Genomic DNA, 17,393 nt, shown 5'->3' with positions numbered 1-17,393 from the left:
GACTCAAATGCAGAACTGTCCACCTCTCAACGAACTTTCGGTGTACACTTCAACTAGTAATTTCTTGAAATGCGCTGGGTTGAAACTTCATTGTTGGCTACTAGACAAAAAGCCCCGCCTCACTCCGAAAAGAGCTTGAAAGAAAGAGAGATGTCGAGCGTTCGCGTCGTTTCTCGTTGCTTTTTCTCTCATTTGTTCTGTCTGAACCAGCCAACTAGCAACTCAGCAGCATAAGTAAACCGTAGATTAATATCTCTCGACATAGTATCAAGCGGATTACATATGATACATATATTATAGATGCGATGACCAGGATCGCTGGAAGATGCGCATCCTTCAACTTTCCCCCACCCGACTAACGGCCGTCCATCTCTCAGCGCCAGCTAATTTGGATCTTTTTCGGGCGCTTTGGAAACGAGAACTGTTGCGCCTCTTTCAATAGAACGATATTTGATCTTGTAATATACAGGCATCCTCTCGGCGGGGACCCTCTGCGAAGAGGCGATGTCACACCGTTCTGCAGGGCTGGTAAGAGACGAAGGGCAAATCGGTCGATCATAGCTCCTGCGATAACTCCCCGCGCATCAAATTACTGGATTTCCTCTGCCTGAAACTCGAAGGATAATCCCTACGTAGACCGGCCTGGCAACTCCATCGTCGTGGGCAAGAGAGGGGTAAGCAACGTGAGTGACTCGTGAGCGAGTCTGGACAGGCGCAGATCATGAAAAGACGCAGCAATTGGTGCGGCCACCCACTTGGTTGGTGGCTCTCTGGCCAATTCATCAGGCCTCACGCGGATAATGCGTTCGCCGCTCGTTAGACTAACATTTCTTTCCATTTCGCCCTGTCAGTGTCAAGACGTACACACCCGTTTGGCTGCTACAGTTGACGGCCGGTTCACGCTGGGCTCTCAACCCATCACGGAGACTAACCTCGTCAGTCGGTCTACGGTAGTCGAGTATAGAAAGCATAGACAATCAGAGCTTGCGAACTGATAAACAGTCATTTCTAATAACACTGACTGGGTCTTGCCTGGCGGGTTGTCGGCTGGAGCGCCAGAATCGTCCCATGTCTACATAGCTGCCGAGTACCTCGTGCCACACTCGTCCATGACTGACGATGGTCAACCTGTGCTTTTATATCGCGCTTGTCACAGCGCGCGCGAGGTCGCAACCCAATATTTAATCATTAGCGATCGAGCTGCTGCTAGTAGAATAGATTTGGAGCACTCTCCACCAGTCGTTGGCCGATATGCGACCTGCCATCTTTCGACGTGGCTGCGCTTGAGAAACCTTTCCACTTGTCCGTCTATCGCCCTGCCTACATGGCGACTTCTCGTCCGGACTCAGCAAAATCTCCGCAGAAAGAGAAGGAATTAGACGGGGGTCATTATTCCTTATTAAATGTGCAGCAGAACCGTAAGTCGGAAGGAGATATCCAAGCGCTGGACCGAGCGGCCGTCGCATTTCGCACTCCCTCAATTACGGTCCTTGAGTTCGTTACTAGGAGCATGGACTTCTAATATAGCAGGTGGAATATTGGCGATCTATCCTCTGTAGTTTATATCACATTCAGTAGGCCTAATTTCCTATTTTCGCTTTCAGGTAACAATGCTATATCGAGCCGGAAGTATCGCAAATCAGCAGTTTGCGACGTAGGAGAATGCTGCGCATATCGTTCAAATGAGCATAGAAGATAGATTTAAAGAAACACTTCGGCTTGAAGAAACTTAAGAAGGAAGGAAGTGGGTGTTGGCGAGGGCAATTGGGGTCGCCAATTCGGATAACTTGAGTGATGCTCGCTTGGAGGTGAAACCGGATCCTCGCTCTCCATTCTTCCTCTTCAACCCAACATCCTCACCACCATTCGTTCGACTCTGCGCTCTCTTGCGACTCGCCGTCTTCGCTGCTTGGTTAGTCTACACTTCATGAACCTGGAAAATCCCCTACCTCTTTGTTTGGACGCTCTGGTGCCTCGTTATTCCTGGCTCGCTTCGGGTCTATGCCACCGCTGACTGACATCGCCCAACAAGCGCTGCGTACAATCCACTCACCTTCTCCCCTCCCCATCGAACTGCTTCGCCTACCATCATCGACCGCCTCATCAGAGACTGTCTGCATTTACTGACCATCTGCGACTCTGGAGGAAGACTCTGGATCAGAATTAGGTGTGTCTTTCGTGCTCCCCATCGTCTTCCGAGCGTTTCGGATCGTTTCTTCCTCTTCCCCCTCAACCTGCAACGTCTGCAACTCGTCAGGATCCGACGGATGGGAATCGACATCTCAAATCCCATCTGATATCTTTCTTGCAGGCTATCGAGCTTAGTAAAATCTCCTGAGACTCTCCATACTGACGCTTGTGGCTCCTTTCTGTCTAGTTCTCTCGTCCTCGTCCTATTTTTCCCTCCCACGCTCTCGGCACTTGCGACTTAGATCGCCCTCACACCACCGCCCACCTTCGGCCATCAATCGTTGCTTCAAAATAATCGCGGGTGATCCATCTATCAACCAGACCGCTCTAAATTTCCTGTTGTGGTAGGTTTGGATGGATTCTGCCCATACCCTATTCCTGCCGTCTCCCTCTACCTTGAACCTCCCCACCCTCGACTTGTCCTCTCGACCAACGAACAGCCGGTTGATCCTATAATCCATGTAGTAGAAGTGCGGTGACACTCCCTGTTGGACTATTTTCATCATGCAGGCTGTCCAGAATGAACAGCTTGTATCTCCTGGGGAGTCTCCGACCTACACCGACCACCGTCCCCTCCAAGAGCCGTCCCCGACCAAAAGTCCGACCCCCAAAAACGTCGCCTTTGAGTTATTACTCGATGACAACTCCAAAGCTCGAGCCCGCATTCCCATGCGGGTTCAGATCTACCCTCATGACACCACGGATTCCATCGTCACTACAGTGAAAAACTTCTATGGAATCTATGATGGCGCTGCCGGCGTCAGCTTCGAGGATGTGAACGGTATTACACTCATTGCAAGATATGAGAATCTAAGGAACAATATGACAGTATATGTGCGGGTAATGCCCGTTCCGGTTTACGAAGAGGGTTATGGAGATAGGTATTATGGCCCCATGTCCATGGACAATCGCAAACGGCCCAGCCTAGGTGAACCATTCCAAATGGCGTCCGCGATGCAGCCAATACAACATCCAGAGCACGGGCAATCACCGTCCCGGCCTGCGTCTCGGGTCGCTCGCAAGCGCAGTGTGTCACCGTCTGGTAAGAGTCGTCGTAGCGCCTCCCAGCACAAGCAGCAGTCTCGTCCGGGGCTCAAGAGCAGGGGCTCTAGCACTCATGGTAGCATCTATGACGATGCTGGCTACAGCGACAGCGATGGTGGCTACGGCTCCGTCTCCGGGGCGAAAAAATCTCGAAGTGAACACTTTGCCAGCTCGGAGATCAGCATGGAAAATATCCTTCAAGACGGTCGTCGCAAACGACCTAAGTTCGAGAGTTCTGTGAGTTGAGAATTGCTTTTTCTTTCTTTTGTGGCTCAATGATATAATCATGATAAGTTTGCTAATACTTTACTCTCTTAAAGGAACTCCCATTATTCGTCCCTCCTCAAGTTCCTCTCACAACCTCGACCTCCTCAATCTCCCCGCAGCGTCGCTCTATCGGCCAGGAAGGGGCAGGCTCGCCATTTGCGCGGCCAATGCACCGCTCAAATAACTATTATCAGCAGCCTTTGCCGTCCCCTCAAAGTTATGGACACAATGATCACATCTATGGAGGAAATACTTCACGAAATGGCATATACACTACACCGATGGTTCCTGAACACGGCCACCGTCTTCGCGACCGTGCGACTGTCCATTCATCTGGGCAATATCCAAATTCGACCGGCCGAAACGGTGGTCCGGGTATCCTTCCCACACCCGATCCCACCATAGCCAGCTGCATATCTGATGAAGACGTTGCGCTGCAATTGATACGTCTCGGAGATGCCTCCAATTTCTCTCATGGCCGTACTTCCGCATCCACCCTCGATGATGCGTTTAGTGGCGCTGCTGACGCTGCGTCTTCCACCGGTGCAACAAGCGACGGCGAAGGCTACAGTGAGGATGACGACGATCTGCCCGCTCGTCCCAGGCAGAGACTTGACTCGAGCCCAATGCTTCCACCCGGTACTGCTAAGCACACGCACAAGCGCCTGGATGACATCCTGCCCAGTTTCGACAGCTCCGATGCCAGCTATGACAGCCACGATAATGAGTACCATCAGGAAGACTATGAGGGTGGTATGGTTAAGAACGAGGTCGACGATGATTCTTCCCATGAATCTATGTCTAAACCCAAGAAAGCTAAAAGCCGAAACACCAGTACCACCTCGTCGAAGCCTCGCGCCGGCAAGACACCTCAAATACGCTCGGGTAAAAGTGCAAACAAACCTGCATCCAACAATGGGGCTCGCAAAGGGGCCAAGTCAACTCCGTCCGCACCCGGTCACAAAGTTGGCCCGCTTCAGACAGCTAACGCTGCTGCCCCGCGGAAGGCTTCGACTTCTTCTGTCAATGGCCAATACCCGTTGGCTGCGGACGAGGAAGATCTGTCGACAAAGCCACGCTGCCAGCGGTGCCGCAAAAGCAAGAAGGGGTGTGACCGACAACGTCCTTGCGGACGATGCAAGGATGCTGGCATCGGCATTGAAGGCTGTATCAGTGAGGACGAAGGAAACGGTCGCAAAGGACGCTACGGCCGCCATATGGGCGTTCCTGTCAAGAAGCCACTGGACACCGTTCCCGTTGCTAACGAGACGCAATCATCCATCCCGGCCGTCCCTATGGCAGCCTCGACGGTGGACAAAAACAAGAAACGCAAGCGCTAGGCTCTCTTTTTCGTATCCTTCAGAAGGTCTCTTATACTCGCAGGAGCTTTTTATCTCTTGTTGAGTTGGCGGCAAGACAATTCTACTTGCAAGGTGGATAAGAAGCAACTGGGATATGCGCATAGTGGCCTTATTCTACCATAGACGTCCAAAAAATACACACATGAGCTTCTTCTCGATGCACTGGATGCGGCAAGGGAAACATCCTCTTCATTTCTCGGCTTTCTCGCAAACCCGGTCTGGTGATATTCGCTATAGCTCCGGGTTTCCAAAACTACCATTCTTGCCTCAAATATAAGCAAGGAAGAAATCTCTGATTATGCTTGGGAGCTGTGTTCTTTGCTTTTGCTTTCCGCTTCCGGCGTCGGATACTTGAACCTGAATCCTCTCCACTGTCACATCATCTACTCTCGCTTCCTGAGCCAATGCTCCTCACACTCCTTCTCCGACTCGCGACATGCATCCGACCCTGCTACATAACATCCTGTCTGCCTACATTGCTTGTCTTGTTTATCATGGATAGTCTAGCGATTGAACTGAGCGGGTTGAATTGATCGATTTATCGCCTTAGTGTATCGATTTTCTTTTTGGCGTTGATGTTCTTGTTATTTACACGGTGCCGACATCACTGGTCTGGTCACCTCCACTCATTTGCAATACAGTTGAATTTAAATTGATCGCTTCTACGTCGTTTGTCTTCAATTAGGTTCTAGTTGTGTCCGTCCTTTGGAACTGTCTGGTTCAAGGCTCGCTTGCCAGGTTATCTTAATGGTATGCATAAAAATATATATTGTGATTCAAACGGGCATCTCCGTAGACCCCGATGCAGCCTGGAATTGCGCTAGGCTTACCTAAACTTGAATACAATACAGCTAGAGAAAGGATTGTACTTCGCTCCTACCAAGCAAGGCAATTGAGCGCTCATCGTAGCAGAGTAAGTCCAACTCGAACCATGGCAACAGTTCAAAAAGGAAGGAACTAGACCCAAGACTGCGCTTTCCATATTTGGTCTAGAGCGGTTATGCTGTATTTGCCCCGCATTTCCGCTTTTAGCCGCGCGCTTCCAACATTTTCTTTACCGCCCGAAATTGTCTTGACGAGTCTTCGCGTGCAACTCGGAGTTGCAATCAATTAATTATTGACTGATATCGAATTTGGCACTGCGCATAACTCCGAATTATCCTACGTTGTTGCCCGTGGTCCGTCAGGCCCAGGCTGTTATCCCCCATTCCTTCCTTGCCGCATCCAAACTTCATCTTTCTATTCCATCGAAATGCCTCCCAAAGCCGCTTCCCGACGAGGTGCGTCGTCAGCGCCTGCACGAAACACCGATGGCAGTGGCTCAGAGGCTAGCGCCACCCCTAATACCTCCGCAAGCCCTGCGCCAGCATCTACGACGCCTACACCAGGCACTACAGCACGAGCACCGGTGCAACGTCTACAGTCCCTCAAGAAACGCACACCAACTGGGAGCATTGGGCCCGGACCTGGTCCTTCCAGTATAGGACATGGTACGGGCGAGCCTTCGAAACCGACATTGAAGTATAAACCACGCGCAGTGGGGCGGCGCAGCAAAGAAGAACGAGAGGCTATTGAGAAACTTGAAGCTGAGCGGCATGCTGAGCGGTTGGCAGAGGCTGCAGCAATCCAGCGCGGAAAGGCGAGCCTCGCAGCGCGGGGACGGGCGGGATTCTCTGGACGTGGACGTGGCGGCCCAATGGGAATGGCTGGTGCTGCCGGGCCATTAGGCTCTGGATTTGCTGGGCGAAGGGGCCGTGGTGGTTCGAGGTTTGGAGGTGGGGATTCTAGGGCAACGTCAATGTCGCGGAGGAGCAAGTCGATGACGGCGGCCCTTGGGGGTGGTTCTGCTTCGTCCGACGAAAGCGACGGAGAGATCAGGGTCAGTATCGACAGGATCAACTTGGAAAGCGACGCCGATGACGACGATGACGATGCGCTACTGGAGAAGAAGAAGAGGCAGCGGAAGGGAAAAATTGCTCTTGGGAGCGTAAGGGAGGCAGGCTTACGCCCGATCCGCGTCGAGAGACATGAGCACGAGGAACGGGTGGTCAGCGTGAATATGGAGTCTAGTACAGCCAAGTCCGCTGAACTCCGACAGCAGGCGAAGGAGAAAGCCAAGGATGATGCGCTGTTTGTGCAGGATGACGATGAGACACCTACGGAGGAACCTCAGGTGAAACAGGAGCCTACAGACAATGATCAGGCAATGACCGATGTCCCACATGCAGAGGAACCCGTTACAACTGATGACGGACTATTACCTGCACCGAAGGTGAAGGTGCGGCGGAAGCTGGGCTCAAGGGAACCATCTGTGCCTGTAGTAAAGGACCCGAAGAGCTTGTTGCGGACGAAGGAGGATATTGAAGAATACGATCGACATGCAGAAGATCTGGAACTTATTAAGGATCTATTCACAAAGGAGCCTCCTGCCACACCAGCTGAAGCTACGGAAGGCGTCGAGCCTGCAGAGGGCGCTGAAACTACGGCTGATGACACAGAGAAGGAAAAGAAAGGGGATGCTGAAGACGGGGAAGAGCCCCAGGACGATAAACTCACCGGCCAGCTCTTCCTGATGCAATTCCCACCCATTACCCCGAATCTCATTGAACCCAACGCGGATGGGACACTTCCTGATAGCGAAGCTACGATGATACCCGATCCCGCTGCGTCTCAAGGCGTGGGGCAGACCGGGGTATCCAATGAAGGGCAAAGGGAAACCCCAGTCTTCAAGCGCGAGGATGATGTCGAAGTACTCGACGGACAGGATGAGACTATTACGACAGCCACGCAATCCAAGGTTGTCACGGCAGCGGACTGGCAGCTTAAGGCCGGACAAGCCGGTAAGCTCAATGTGCACGCTTCCGGCCGGGTGACCATGGACTGGGGCGGGATCAGCTTCGAACTGGACCGCGCAACGGCAGTTGATTTTCTGCAGGAAGCGCTGATCGTGTCAACGCCGCCGAATGTGACAGAGGAGATGCCTGACGATGAGCACAAGGTCTGGGCTATGGGACAACTAAGCGGCAAGTTTACTGTGACCCCAGATTGGAGCAAGATACTGTGATGCCGGTCAAGTGCTTTGTAACCCGCTGGATGGGATATTCAAGTAGATTAGATGTAATGTCGTCATAAATGAAAAAATAGAGGACTACGTACTACGCGACTGATACAGCCTTGGTGCTCTGCTATAATCATAAGCATTATACATCCTTGATCTTGATATTTATAGTGAGCCCTGTCTGATTGGTGCTAATTGCGTCACACAGGATGGGGCGCCCTGTGCCGCCCTATGATTATTGGTTGCGATTAACCGCCAAGATTCAGCCGGCGCTGTCTCGTTGGCCGACAAGCTTCGGACGGTTGCACGAGACAGCGATCGGCCCACGCTAGCCTCACAATAGCTGGATGGCCAATCAACAGCTGTACATTGCAGGTACCATCCCACTATGAGACCCAGGGACCAAGGGACTTTTCCTGCCCCTTTGCCTTGGCTTTCTCCATCCCAATTTCCACCTCCAGCTGCACTTGTGCAGTTTACTCTCCCTTGCAGAAGCTGAACGTGTTGGATCTTCTCATGCAGCTCAGGCTATTTTCTTGCGCCTAACGCATGTTGCTGTTGGCCTTTGTCTCAACATTGTGATTGTTGTGTTGGCGCGTCAGTGGTTCGACCGTTCAACTTGCCGCTCTAGTCGCTCGATAGCTGTTTTCTCAGGAGACCGGAGAGGTTGACCTGCCACTCGTTTCAACCGGGTCTCGCCCTCGCCGACTCCGCTCAGCACACGGCTCATTAATATTTTTATTATTTATCTCTTGAGCCGCCCTAGATCGCGCGATTAGAGCCGTCCAAGTGTGCGACAATAATCACCGAGCCATCGCAACCCCTATTGATGTTCCCGCAATACGCATAGTCAAGGTCGACTCAACCTCCGCCCATCGCCTGTTTATTATCACAATGAAGCCCTCCACACTTCTTTTCTGCCTCGCCCCCACGGCTGCCCTCGTTGCGGCGGACCCAGTGCCGCACGCCGTCGCTCCAAGCCCATCACTGCAGAATGGCACCCCGTCAAGACCTCTATCGGACGTGCAAACGACCCCCGAAGACGTACCGCACATCCAGTCAGAGACGCAGCAGATGCTCCACCTACAAGTCGCGGATACACAAGCAAAACCAGACACGATAGCCATCCCTCTTCTCAGAAGGACGGCTCTTTCGCTACGGACACGGAGATCATCGACCGAGTTGACCAAGCGGAGCGAAGGCACACTGGGACAGACTCCGTGGATTGGAATGGCCATTGGGCTGACCTGCACAACCATGGCGGCCGTGATGCTGGGGTAATCCCTCGTTCTGGACCGGATTCGACGACCAACGCCTCCCTATGCTTTTCTTTCCTTTCGACAAGTCATCGGTTGCATCTGCATCTGGAGTTATGCATTGCTATCGCTTCCTTTTTGATTCTTCGTCCCCAGGGACACCGCAATTTTTTTGGTCTTCTTCTCTTTGCTGCATGAGCGTCTTGCATCCAGCGCGCATTTATCAGCCAGTTACATACGACTACGCTAATACTGGGAGGCTTTCATGACTTTCTCGTTTCGCTTCGTTTCTGCAGACCTTCCCCTGCAGTGTTAATGCTTGCATACATACCTACCTGCCAAGTTGCTACCTACAAATACCCAAGGCCGTGTATAGAAGGATTGCTGACGGTTTTATGTACGTGTAAATGATATCAACTGGCTTGGCTCAGTGTACGAACACATGAAATATACAAAACCAGACATTCAGTTGATTCTCAAACCTGTTCGAGGTATTCTCTCAATGCAGTTTTTAGCAGCGTAAGCCCGCGCACGTCTCTACACAGATGTCATGGCCTGTCATGGCCTGCTGGGCATGACGAAAGCCCATCCCCATCTCCGCGCGGAAAATTCTCTTGCATACTTAGTTATGGTCCTAGGTATAGAGCACGTCTACTTCGACCCCAACCCATATTCCACCAATCCGCGGACCCAGCCTACCAAGTCTTGGATTTAAGGTAACCCTGCCGACACCTCTTTGTCTTTGAGCATCTACAAGGTTTGGCGCGGCTCAGAATACCTTCGTAAGCAGGGAGCAGAGACTCGCTCGTATGCAGTGGCCAGTAAGAACGAGTACCCGACTGGCTGGTGACACCACGAGGTACGAGGCCAGAGTACAGCCTCACCTCACTGCCTCAGCGACCCTGTGACATGACATGGGATGGGGCAACGGCAAGACGTTCATTTGAGGATTGTACTTAGTCTTAGGTTGTCTAATTAATTGTTAGTCTCCTTCGAGTATTTTCTATCTTAGATTTCTCTGGATAGTAAGGGAACTCGCTACACGACTACACACACTAGTCAGTTGATTTTTTGTTTTTCCTTCACTGAATGAATAGCTAGTCCATGATAGAATCTACTTCGAAATTAACTATCCTCTCCTCTCGTCTCACCTCATCGTCCATCAGACAAGCGCCCAGCTCATTCCGATCTGCAAGCTCAGCAGAAGCCGATAAAGAAAGCCTTCAACGATCTTGCGATAGAATGTCCACAAGCACAAACACAATCATCAACGCGCACAACAATATCCCCCCGGAGGTCCCCTCGTCGTCCGTCCCTATTGCTCGCGAGCTCGGTATCCTCTTCGGCTTCCTTCTCGCTTCGCTGGTGATCATGGGAGTTTACGCTGTTATCTGGAGGGGTGCGTGATCCCTCGCTTTACCTAACCTCTAGTCTTTGTTCCCTGCGTGCGCTTGTCTTGAGTTGTTCTTTATTTTAGGCTTTATCTCGAACCTCCAGTCTAACATGCGCTATGAACGGATAATAGGTATCGAACGCGCCGAGGAGGAGAAAGATCGGGTGCGGAGGGAGCGCCTTGTTGCGCAGGGAGTACATCATGGACGCGGCGGAATCCACGAGAAGATGTTGAATCAGGATGTTCTTATGGGGAGGCCGGAAGGGCTGCGGTCTGACGGTGTTCATAGGACTGGGGATGGAGATGGAAGGGCCAGAAGAAACGGTGCCGGGGGTATCGGTGGGGCCAGAACGAGGAGCATGTCGAACCAGTTGGCGATATAGGGAGGGCGCGAATCAGATTGGTTTTTGTATTTATAGAGGTTCAACTAGGTGACGTTTCTTATGCTGGGGTTCAGTTGGGCTATGGAGTTGCTTGGGTGCTTTATTGAACTGAGGCACTGGTTCGGTTTGGTTATACAAACTCTCAAGGGATTGCAAATATAACAACTGTATTTTCTATGGATGCTTTCAACAGTGGGACATCAGCAAATAGAAACTAGGTTTTTGTGGCAACCTCGACTACTTTCCAATGGCAACAAACAACCGATCCCCAATATCCCCCAATCCAGGCACAATCATCCCCCGCTCGTTACACCGTTCATCCACAGCGCCTATCCATACCTCCACGCCCTCAGGCCAGCACTCGGCCGCACGCTTGACACCATCCTCGGAGCCAAGCACACTCAGCATAACAACCCGCTGCACGCCCCACTCGCGGAGAAGCTGGATGGCTGCTTCGGCCGTGCCGCCTGTTGCAATGATGGGATCGAGTAGGATAGCGACCGAGGCCGCGGCTGTGTTGACGGCGCTGGGACTTGGTCCGGACGAAGAAGACGATTGCTCGGGGCGGTTGTAGGGGAGGTTGTTGTAGTATTCGACGGGCTGGAGGGAGAAGCGCTCGCGGAAGAGGCCGAGGTGGTAGATTGGGACGGGAGACGGTAGGAGATCATTGATCGCTGCAGCACACTGATTAGCTACCTAGCCGGCCGGTATCTATCGAATCGGTCGTCTACCGTCAATCATGCCCAGTCCTGAACGGAGGATTGGTACCAGTGCAATGTTTGCGGGGTCGATTGTCTTCGTCTCGTACTCGATACCTAACGGGGTGGAATCCTGCTGCTGTTAGAGCTGTCTAATCTAATGGGTTACATTTCCGGAATGTATGTGCGTACAGTCTTTCCAGTGCCCGCAGCCTTCCAGGTAGCAAAGGCCTCTACGCCCAGAATCGTCGCGATTTCATTGACCAGGCTGCGTGTCTCGCGGGTTGTGGTTGACGAGGACCGCAGCTGAGAGACTTTGGCTTGCAGGAGAGGGTGGGTGGAGATGTGGATGTTAGAGGGCAGCGTCATGGTGGAAGAATAGTGGAGGGGGTTAGATGGTGAACCAAGGGAGGACTTGAGACTGGCGGTGATGATGATTGCGAGAGAGATAAATGAGGGGTATGCAGTAGACGAGTATGTATGCAGGAGGAGGAAGAGGAGGTGGTCAAGTCACCTGCTCGCCGGCTGCTCTTTTAAAAATGCGCCCTTGCGGCCTCCTCCGGCCTCATCGACGATCCTATCTCCTCCATACTCCCCCGGCGTCTCCAACTCTTATCTCGCTGTCACCCTGATACTGATAACCTGATAAGCAGCAGCACAATGACAACGGCTCCATTCCCCTGCGACCCACTCGACGGCTTTAGTCATGAGGCTACCTGACCGCCGCAGCCTTTTCCCCTCATGATCTCCTCACCATAAACAAAATCAGACAGCACCGCGCGGCACCATCGAGCGGCCCCAGGGGCAGTCGCAATGTCCTCTGCCTCGGCCTTTGCGTCCGACAGCCCTTGTCTCAGGGACATCGTGGAGACTCGCCTGTCCGAAACGCAGGCCCCCCCTCCGACGACCGAGTCGGCTCCGCAGCGACAATCTTTAAATGGCCAATTTACAAACGAGCTGGAGTCTGAGGGTCAAGGACCAAATCCAGAGCGAGGGCACTATGTCCCTGGGTTCGAGCCTGAATATGAACTTCTCCCGGAACAAAAACCGCTCTCCCCCACTGCTACAACCCTCTATACCTTATCCTACCTCATCTTCTTCTCCATTTTTGGCACCCTCGCCCGCCTCGGTGTCCAGGCGCTGACATTCTACCCCGGCTCGCCGGTTGTAACAGGCTTGCTATGGGCCAATGTCGGCGGATCCTTACTGATGGGCTTCTTCCTCGAGGACAGGAATATCTTTCGCGAAGAATGGGGTAAGCCCAGCACGAACACCAACACGAACCCCAACATTTCCACAGCCGAAGAATCCAAGCGCCATACATCCGTCAAAAAGACCATTCCCCTCTACATCGGCCTCACCACCGGCTTTTGCGGCTCCTTTACCTCCTTCTCCTCTTTCATTCGTGATGTCTTCGTCGCTCTCTCCAACGACCTCTCCTCCCCGGACCTCTCAGATACCAGTCCCACCTCCCGCAACGGCGGCTACAGCTTCATGGCCCTGGTTGCCGTAATCCTGATTACTGTCTCACTCAGCGTGTCCGCCCTGATAGCCGGCTCGCACCTCGCCCTCGCTCTCAGCCGGCTGCCAATTTCATACACACTCCCCTTCCGCCTAACTCGCCGCATCATCGATCCCCTCTTCGCCATCTTAGGGCTAGGCAGCTGGCTCGGCGCAGTGTTCCTCGCGATATTCCTCCCAGCCGGGCATAAAGCTTGGCGCGGCGAGGCGCTTTTCGCAATCGTCTTCGCGCCCTTGGGTACCCTCCTCCGCTTCTATGTTTCGCTGTGGCTAAACGCGCGTATTCCTTCGTTTCCACTAGGAACCTTCGCAGTGAATATCGTTGGAACAATCATATTAGCCGCTTGTTATGACCTGCAGCGCGTGGAGGTTGGCGCGAGCGTGCTGGTGAGTTGTCAGGTGTTGCAGGGTGTAATGGATGGGTTTTGTGGGTGCGCGACAACAGTGAGTACATGGGTAGCGGAGCTGAATGGGCTGAAGAAGCGGATAGATGCGTATATTTACGGAGTAGTGAGTGTAGGTGTGGCGCTGGGATTTTTCGTTATCATCACGGGGTCTCTGAAATGGACTGTTGGCTTTATTGAGCCTGTCTGTGGATAACCATGCGCGTAGTATATACAGCTAGCTAGCTTTTGCATCTAATTTTTATGGCAGGTTGAATCCAATTCTCACCCTACTCTGTACAGAGGATAGTTTATTCTGAGTATGTCTCTATTGTCTTGGCGTGTACAGCTGAAGCTGAGTTCGTTATGTACTTCTACGCCAATGTCTTATAAATACAGCTACGACCTCGAGCTATAGAACCACTAAGTAGAAATCGAACCAATATTCCCGCCAAACCAACTTGTATTTTGTGTTCAAATTACTTATAGTACAGGGTACTACAACGCGAGCATGGCATGTGCAACTTCAAATCAAAGGTCACAATATAGTCAAAATGAGATCAAGTTCTTTAAACAAAAGGAAACGAAAAGGAACAATGACATGTAGAGCAATGCAGTGCAGACTGAGACAACAACAACAAATTGCTGAGAGGAGAAACTCGAAACTGGAAAGACTAGAATATCAACGTAACAGGCGGGGATATGGCATAGACGCATAACATCAGAACGATTCTAACAGACATTAAACAAAATGATCCAAATATCAAATGGGATGAAATAAAAGTTTCCAGAAAAGGTGAAAGAGGGAAGCGAAAACAATACCCCCCAGGCCCGGAAAAGGTAGTAATGGAAAGGTGGAGCCCCTCGTGGGAATGGCTTCAAAAACCTGGCGCGCACAAGAGGGTATGGTAAACCTCCAGAATTAGTGTAGAAGGTGATCAAAAAGAAAAGAACTCCATCATGTGCGAGAAAAGAACACACAGGACCAGCCGGGTGTTGGAATGTTGCCAAGAAGGAACAGCCCACGAAAACATGAAAATCACACCGGACTCCCGTGGGCTCTTGCAAAAACCATTAAGAGCAAAATGCAGAAACGTCAATGAGATAGTCGGGAAACACCAGCAGAAAGCATTATGCGGCGGTCCAGGTCATAGCATCCCAGAAAAACAAATTCGCCGCCTACCTTCTTGCATTCGTCCCCCGACCCAAGATTTCCGAGATTGCAAACCCAAACATGCGTAACGACAAACAGTAATGAGAGGACTGGGTGGAACTGCGTTGTCTGCAGCACCCAAAGTGTTGAAACGAGCGACGGATTAAATCGGTGAGGGTCAAACCCCTATGAAAAGCCGGTGAGCTAGTATGCGGTGCCCACACTCGCAAGCGACTTCGTTGGCACAGCATGGATTGGCTGGTCTTTGGCAACTCGTAGAGAGTCCTCGTAGCCAACCAAAGCCTGGGAGTGAAGTTTGAATGACTCGCCCATAAGCTTGGTAATTCTGTAGCGAGTTAGTCTAGGACTTTAAGAAACTTGAATGCCAACTTACCCCCAAACCACCACACCGTCTAGGATGTTACCCCATACACGGGCAACGGTGGAGCTGAGTTTACCACACGAGTCGACAGCATCATCGTCAAACAAATTCCGGACCTTGTTGTAAATGGCCATTTCTGCCTCGGAGGCAGGCTCCTCGTCATGTTCCAGGCGATAAAGCCAGAGGCTGAGAATTACCATCAGATCCAACCCGCAGAGCGGGTGTTCGACACTCCAGTTGGTGGCCGAAGTTTTGGCAACCCAGTTAATTCCTTGGATGGCGGCAATCTCAATGCACTCAAAGCACGACTGAATAACCTTGTTCATCTCTTGCGATCGCTTGACCTTCTCGCGGGCGACGGTCATCGCAGCCGCAACTTCGTAGGAAGAGTGATAGCGCAGAGCTTCCTGGATGGACTTCAGGTCAACCTCAAGGCGGGCACGAGTGTTGCGGTAAACAGCCATCGAGTTAAAGATGAGTGGATGTCCGTTTTGAGGAGTGCTGAGAGGAACGACAATTGTTTCCGGCTCGCAAACCTCCAGCGAGTTCTCCCAAGTCTCCAGTGCGAGGCGGAGCTTGTATTCTGTGACCACATCCTGAAGAGCTTCGAAACTTCTCTTGTGGTTCCACACCTGCAGAAACAGGGCGTTGATGAGGACACGGGTTGCGAACGCGCTGTACCGGGTTTGATCGCCTTGAAAGAGGCAGTCATGGGCCTCGCGAACAGTCATTGTCGTAGATGAAGCCAAGTTTCGGCGCCATGCCTCATCATCATTGACGTCTAGATTCCACATGGATTCAGACGAGGGCAGCTCCAGGTTATCAAATTCATCAAAGCTCATTGCGGGAGTGTGGTTGAAGGTCAAGGTAAGCATGCCGAAGAAAATGTAAACAGCGTAGTAAGTACGGCGGCAAGATTCATCCTCAATCCACTCCTCCCTGGTTGGTTGCCGTCCTTCACGAGCTTCAGTGCGGAGCTTGAGCTGGTATCGGTTCCCGGCGACCATCTAAGAAAATTGTAAGCAGGTTATATAAACGGAATCAAATTTTTTGACTTACATTGGCAAGAAGACTCTTGATTGAGCAAGTCCATTCTAGACCCTTCGGGTCACCACTCCAGCTCTCAAAGATCATGTTCAACAGAGTGCTCTGCATCGCCCACAAAGGACACTTTCTCGAGTCAAAGTTGTCCTTGTGTTGAAGGAACTGGTTGACAAGCATTTTAGAACCAACATGAAGCATGAATGCATGCTGCCGCTCGAATGTGTAAAGAGCTCCAATGGAGAGGACTGCTAGCAAAAGAGGCGATGAGGCCGTAGTGGGTTTGAACGACTCCTGATGCAGGAAGGGAAGGTGGTGATGATACAAGTTGAAATAGGTAGTCAAATACTTGTTCAAAGCGGCTGTCGTTGGGAGTTGGAACGACTCAGGAAGCACACCAAGCGAGTCAGCAAGACGAATGCGTTCCACAATCTGGTTGCGCTCTAGATCGTTGGCAATTTGAGGTGCCTTCGGCAGAGTCAGAGCCTGGCTGGGACCCGGGGATCGCCTGTAGTTAACGGGGCTGACAGGCCCAGTCATTGATGGGTATGGAGACAACGCGTTCGGAGTGGAATTGCCTGAAACTGGCAAAGAGTTGACCAGCGAGTGCAGCGACGGCGCCATCGAGTCGGTCACATGACGGTCCATGAGTCCGTGAGACTCTGAAGCAGCATCCTGGGATACAAACGGAGACAGGTGATGTTTCGATTCGGTCGGCGAAACCAACGAATCCCACGGCATTTGCGGCAATGTCGCATTGCCGGATAGATACGAAACAGGTGGCTCGAGGAGCGAACCGCGTCCAGGGGAGAAAGAACGGTCGGATTCGGCACGATCGTGAACCTGGCCGGTGGCAGCTGCTGCAGCCTTATGTTGGAAATCTGTCATCAACATGGCTGCTGTTTCAAGGTCGACCATACCATCGCTGCTTGCCTCGATTTGTTCCAGAGTGGTAGGATCAATTGTGACAGAAGGCTTAGAAGGTGCTGGGGAAGAAGCCTTGCGGACGCCCCCTCCACGGCGACGGCCCTCGGAGACGAGGGGAACGCCGCCGTCTTTGGCATGGACAGTGCGGTCATGTCGAAGCAAAAGGTCTCTGCGAACAAATGTGCTCCTACACTTCAAACACTTGAAAGGGCGTTCTTTCGTGTCTAATGACGAAGAGTTAGCACAGCGCGTGAGACCGAACCCGAAACGAAAGTACGGGCTAAATGCAGGGAAAGGCAGAAGAAACCGAGGGGTGAGACTCACGGGATCGTTCAT

General features: G+C 52.0%; 6 protein-coding genes across 6 annotated transcripts, besides 3 other annotated features; 4 read left to right on the top strand and 2 right to left on the bottom strand.

The window, feature by feature from the left end:
* Positions 1–14,340: part of a sequence feature (contig 1.34 1319..177275(1)) that runs on past the window's edge.
* On the top strand, positions 2,695–5,012 carry ANIA_02136 (putative C6 finger domain protein; the record flags this gene model as incomplete). Its single annotated transcript, XM_654648.2, has 2 exons — positions 2,695–3,471; positions 3,555–5,012. The coding sequence occupies 2 exons, from the start codon at positions 2,695–2,697 to the stop codon at positions 4,839–4,841; spliced, it is 2,064 nt and encodes a 687-aa protein (XP_659740.1). The 3' UTR covers positions 4,842–5,012.
* On the top strand, positions 5,972–7,926 carry ANIA_02135 (putative DNA-directed RNA polymerase III RPC4; the record flags this gene model as incomplete). The annotated part of the gene is made up of 1 exon (XM_654647.2): positions 5,972–7,926. Exon 1 carries the CDS (start codon positions 6,115–6,117, stop codon positions 7,924–7,926), a length of 1,812 nt encoding a protein of 603 aa, XP_659739.1. The 5' UTR covers positions 5,972–6,114.
* On the top strand, positions 8,367–10,952 carry ANIA_02134 (uncharacterized protein; the record flags this gene model as incomplete). Its single annotated transcript, XM_654646.2, has 7 exons — positions 8,367–9,197; positions 9,542–9,573; positions 9,608–9,695; positions 9,815–9,892; positions 9,924–9,997; positions 10,288–10,575; positions 10,702–10,952. Exons 1-7 carry the CDS (start codon positions 8,815–8,817, stop codon positions 10,950–10,952), a joined length of 1,194 nt encoding a protein of 397 aa, XP_659738.1. The 5' UTR covers positions 8,367–8,814.
* Positions 11,190–12,068, bottom strand: ANIA_02133 (uracil phosphoribosyltransferase; the record flags this gene model as incomplete). Its single annotated transcript, XM_654645.2, has 3 exons — positions 11,843–12,068; positions 11,684–11,783; positions 11,190–11,626 (listed from the first exon to the last, which is right to left on the bottom strand). Exons 1-3 carry the CDS (start codon positions 12,017–12,019, stop codon positions 11,190–11,192), a joined length of 714 nt encoding a protein of 237 aa, XP_659737.1. The 5' UTR covers positions 12,020–12,068.
* Positions 12,464–13,947, top strand: ANIA_02132 (FluC/FEX family fluoride channel; the record flags this gene model as incomplete). Its single annotated transcript, XM_654644.1, has 3 exons — positions 12,464–13,558; positions 13,865–13,874; positions 13,904–13,947. The coding sequence occupies 3 exons, from the start codon at positions 12,464–12,466 to the stop codon at positions 13,945–13,947; spliced, it is 1,149 nt and encodes a 382-aa protein (XP_659736.1).
* Positions 14,341–15,760: a sequence feature (contig 1.244 1681..3100(1)).
* On the bottom strand, positions 14,912–17,393 carry ANIA_09538 (uncharacterized protein; the record flags this gene model as incomplete). The annotated part of the gene is made up of 4 exons (XM_863827.1): positions 14,912–15,053; positions 15,102–16,096; positions 16,149–17,258; positions 17,382–17,393. 4 exons carry the CDS (start codon positions 17,391–17,393, stop codon positions 14,912–14,914), a joined length of 2,259 nt encoding a protein of 752 aa, XP_868920.1.
* Positions 15,761–17,393: part of a sequence feature (contig 1.33 1..2149(1)) that runs on past the window's edge.

The sequence above is a fragment of the Aspergillus nidulans genome, chromosome VII (genome assembly GCF_000011425.1).
Source record: "Aspergillus nidulans FGSC A4 chromosome VII".
NCBI classification, from domain to species: domain Eukaryota; kingdom Fungi; phylum Ascomycota; class Eurotiomycetes; order Eurotiales; family Aspergillaceae; genus Aspergillus; species Aspergillus nidulans.
This window is presented reverse-complemented; position numbering and strand designations above follow the sequence as displayed.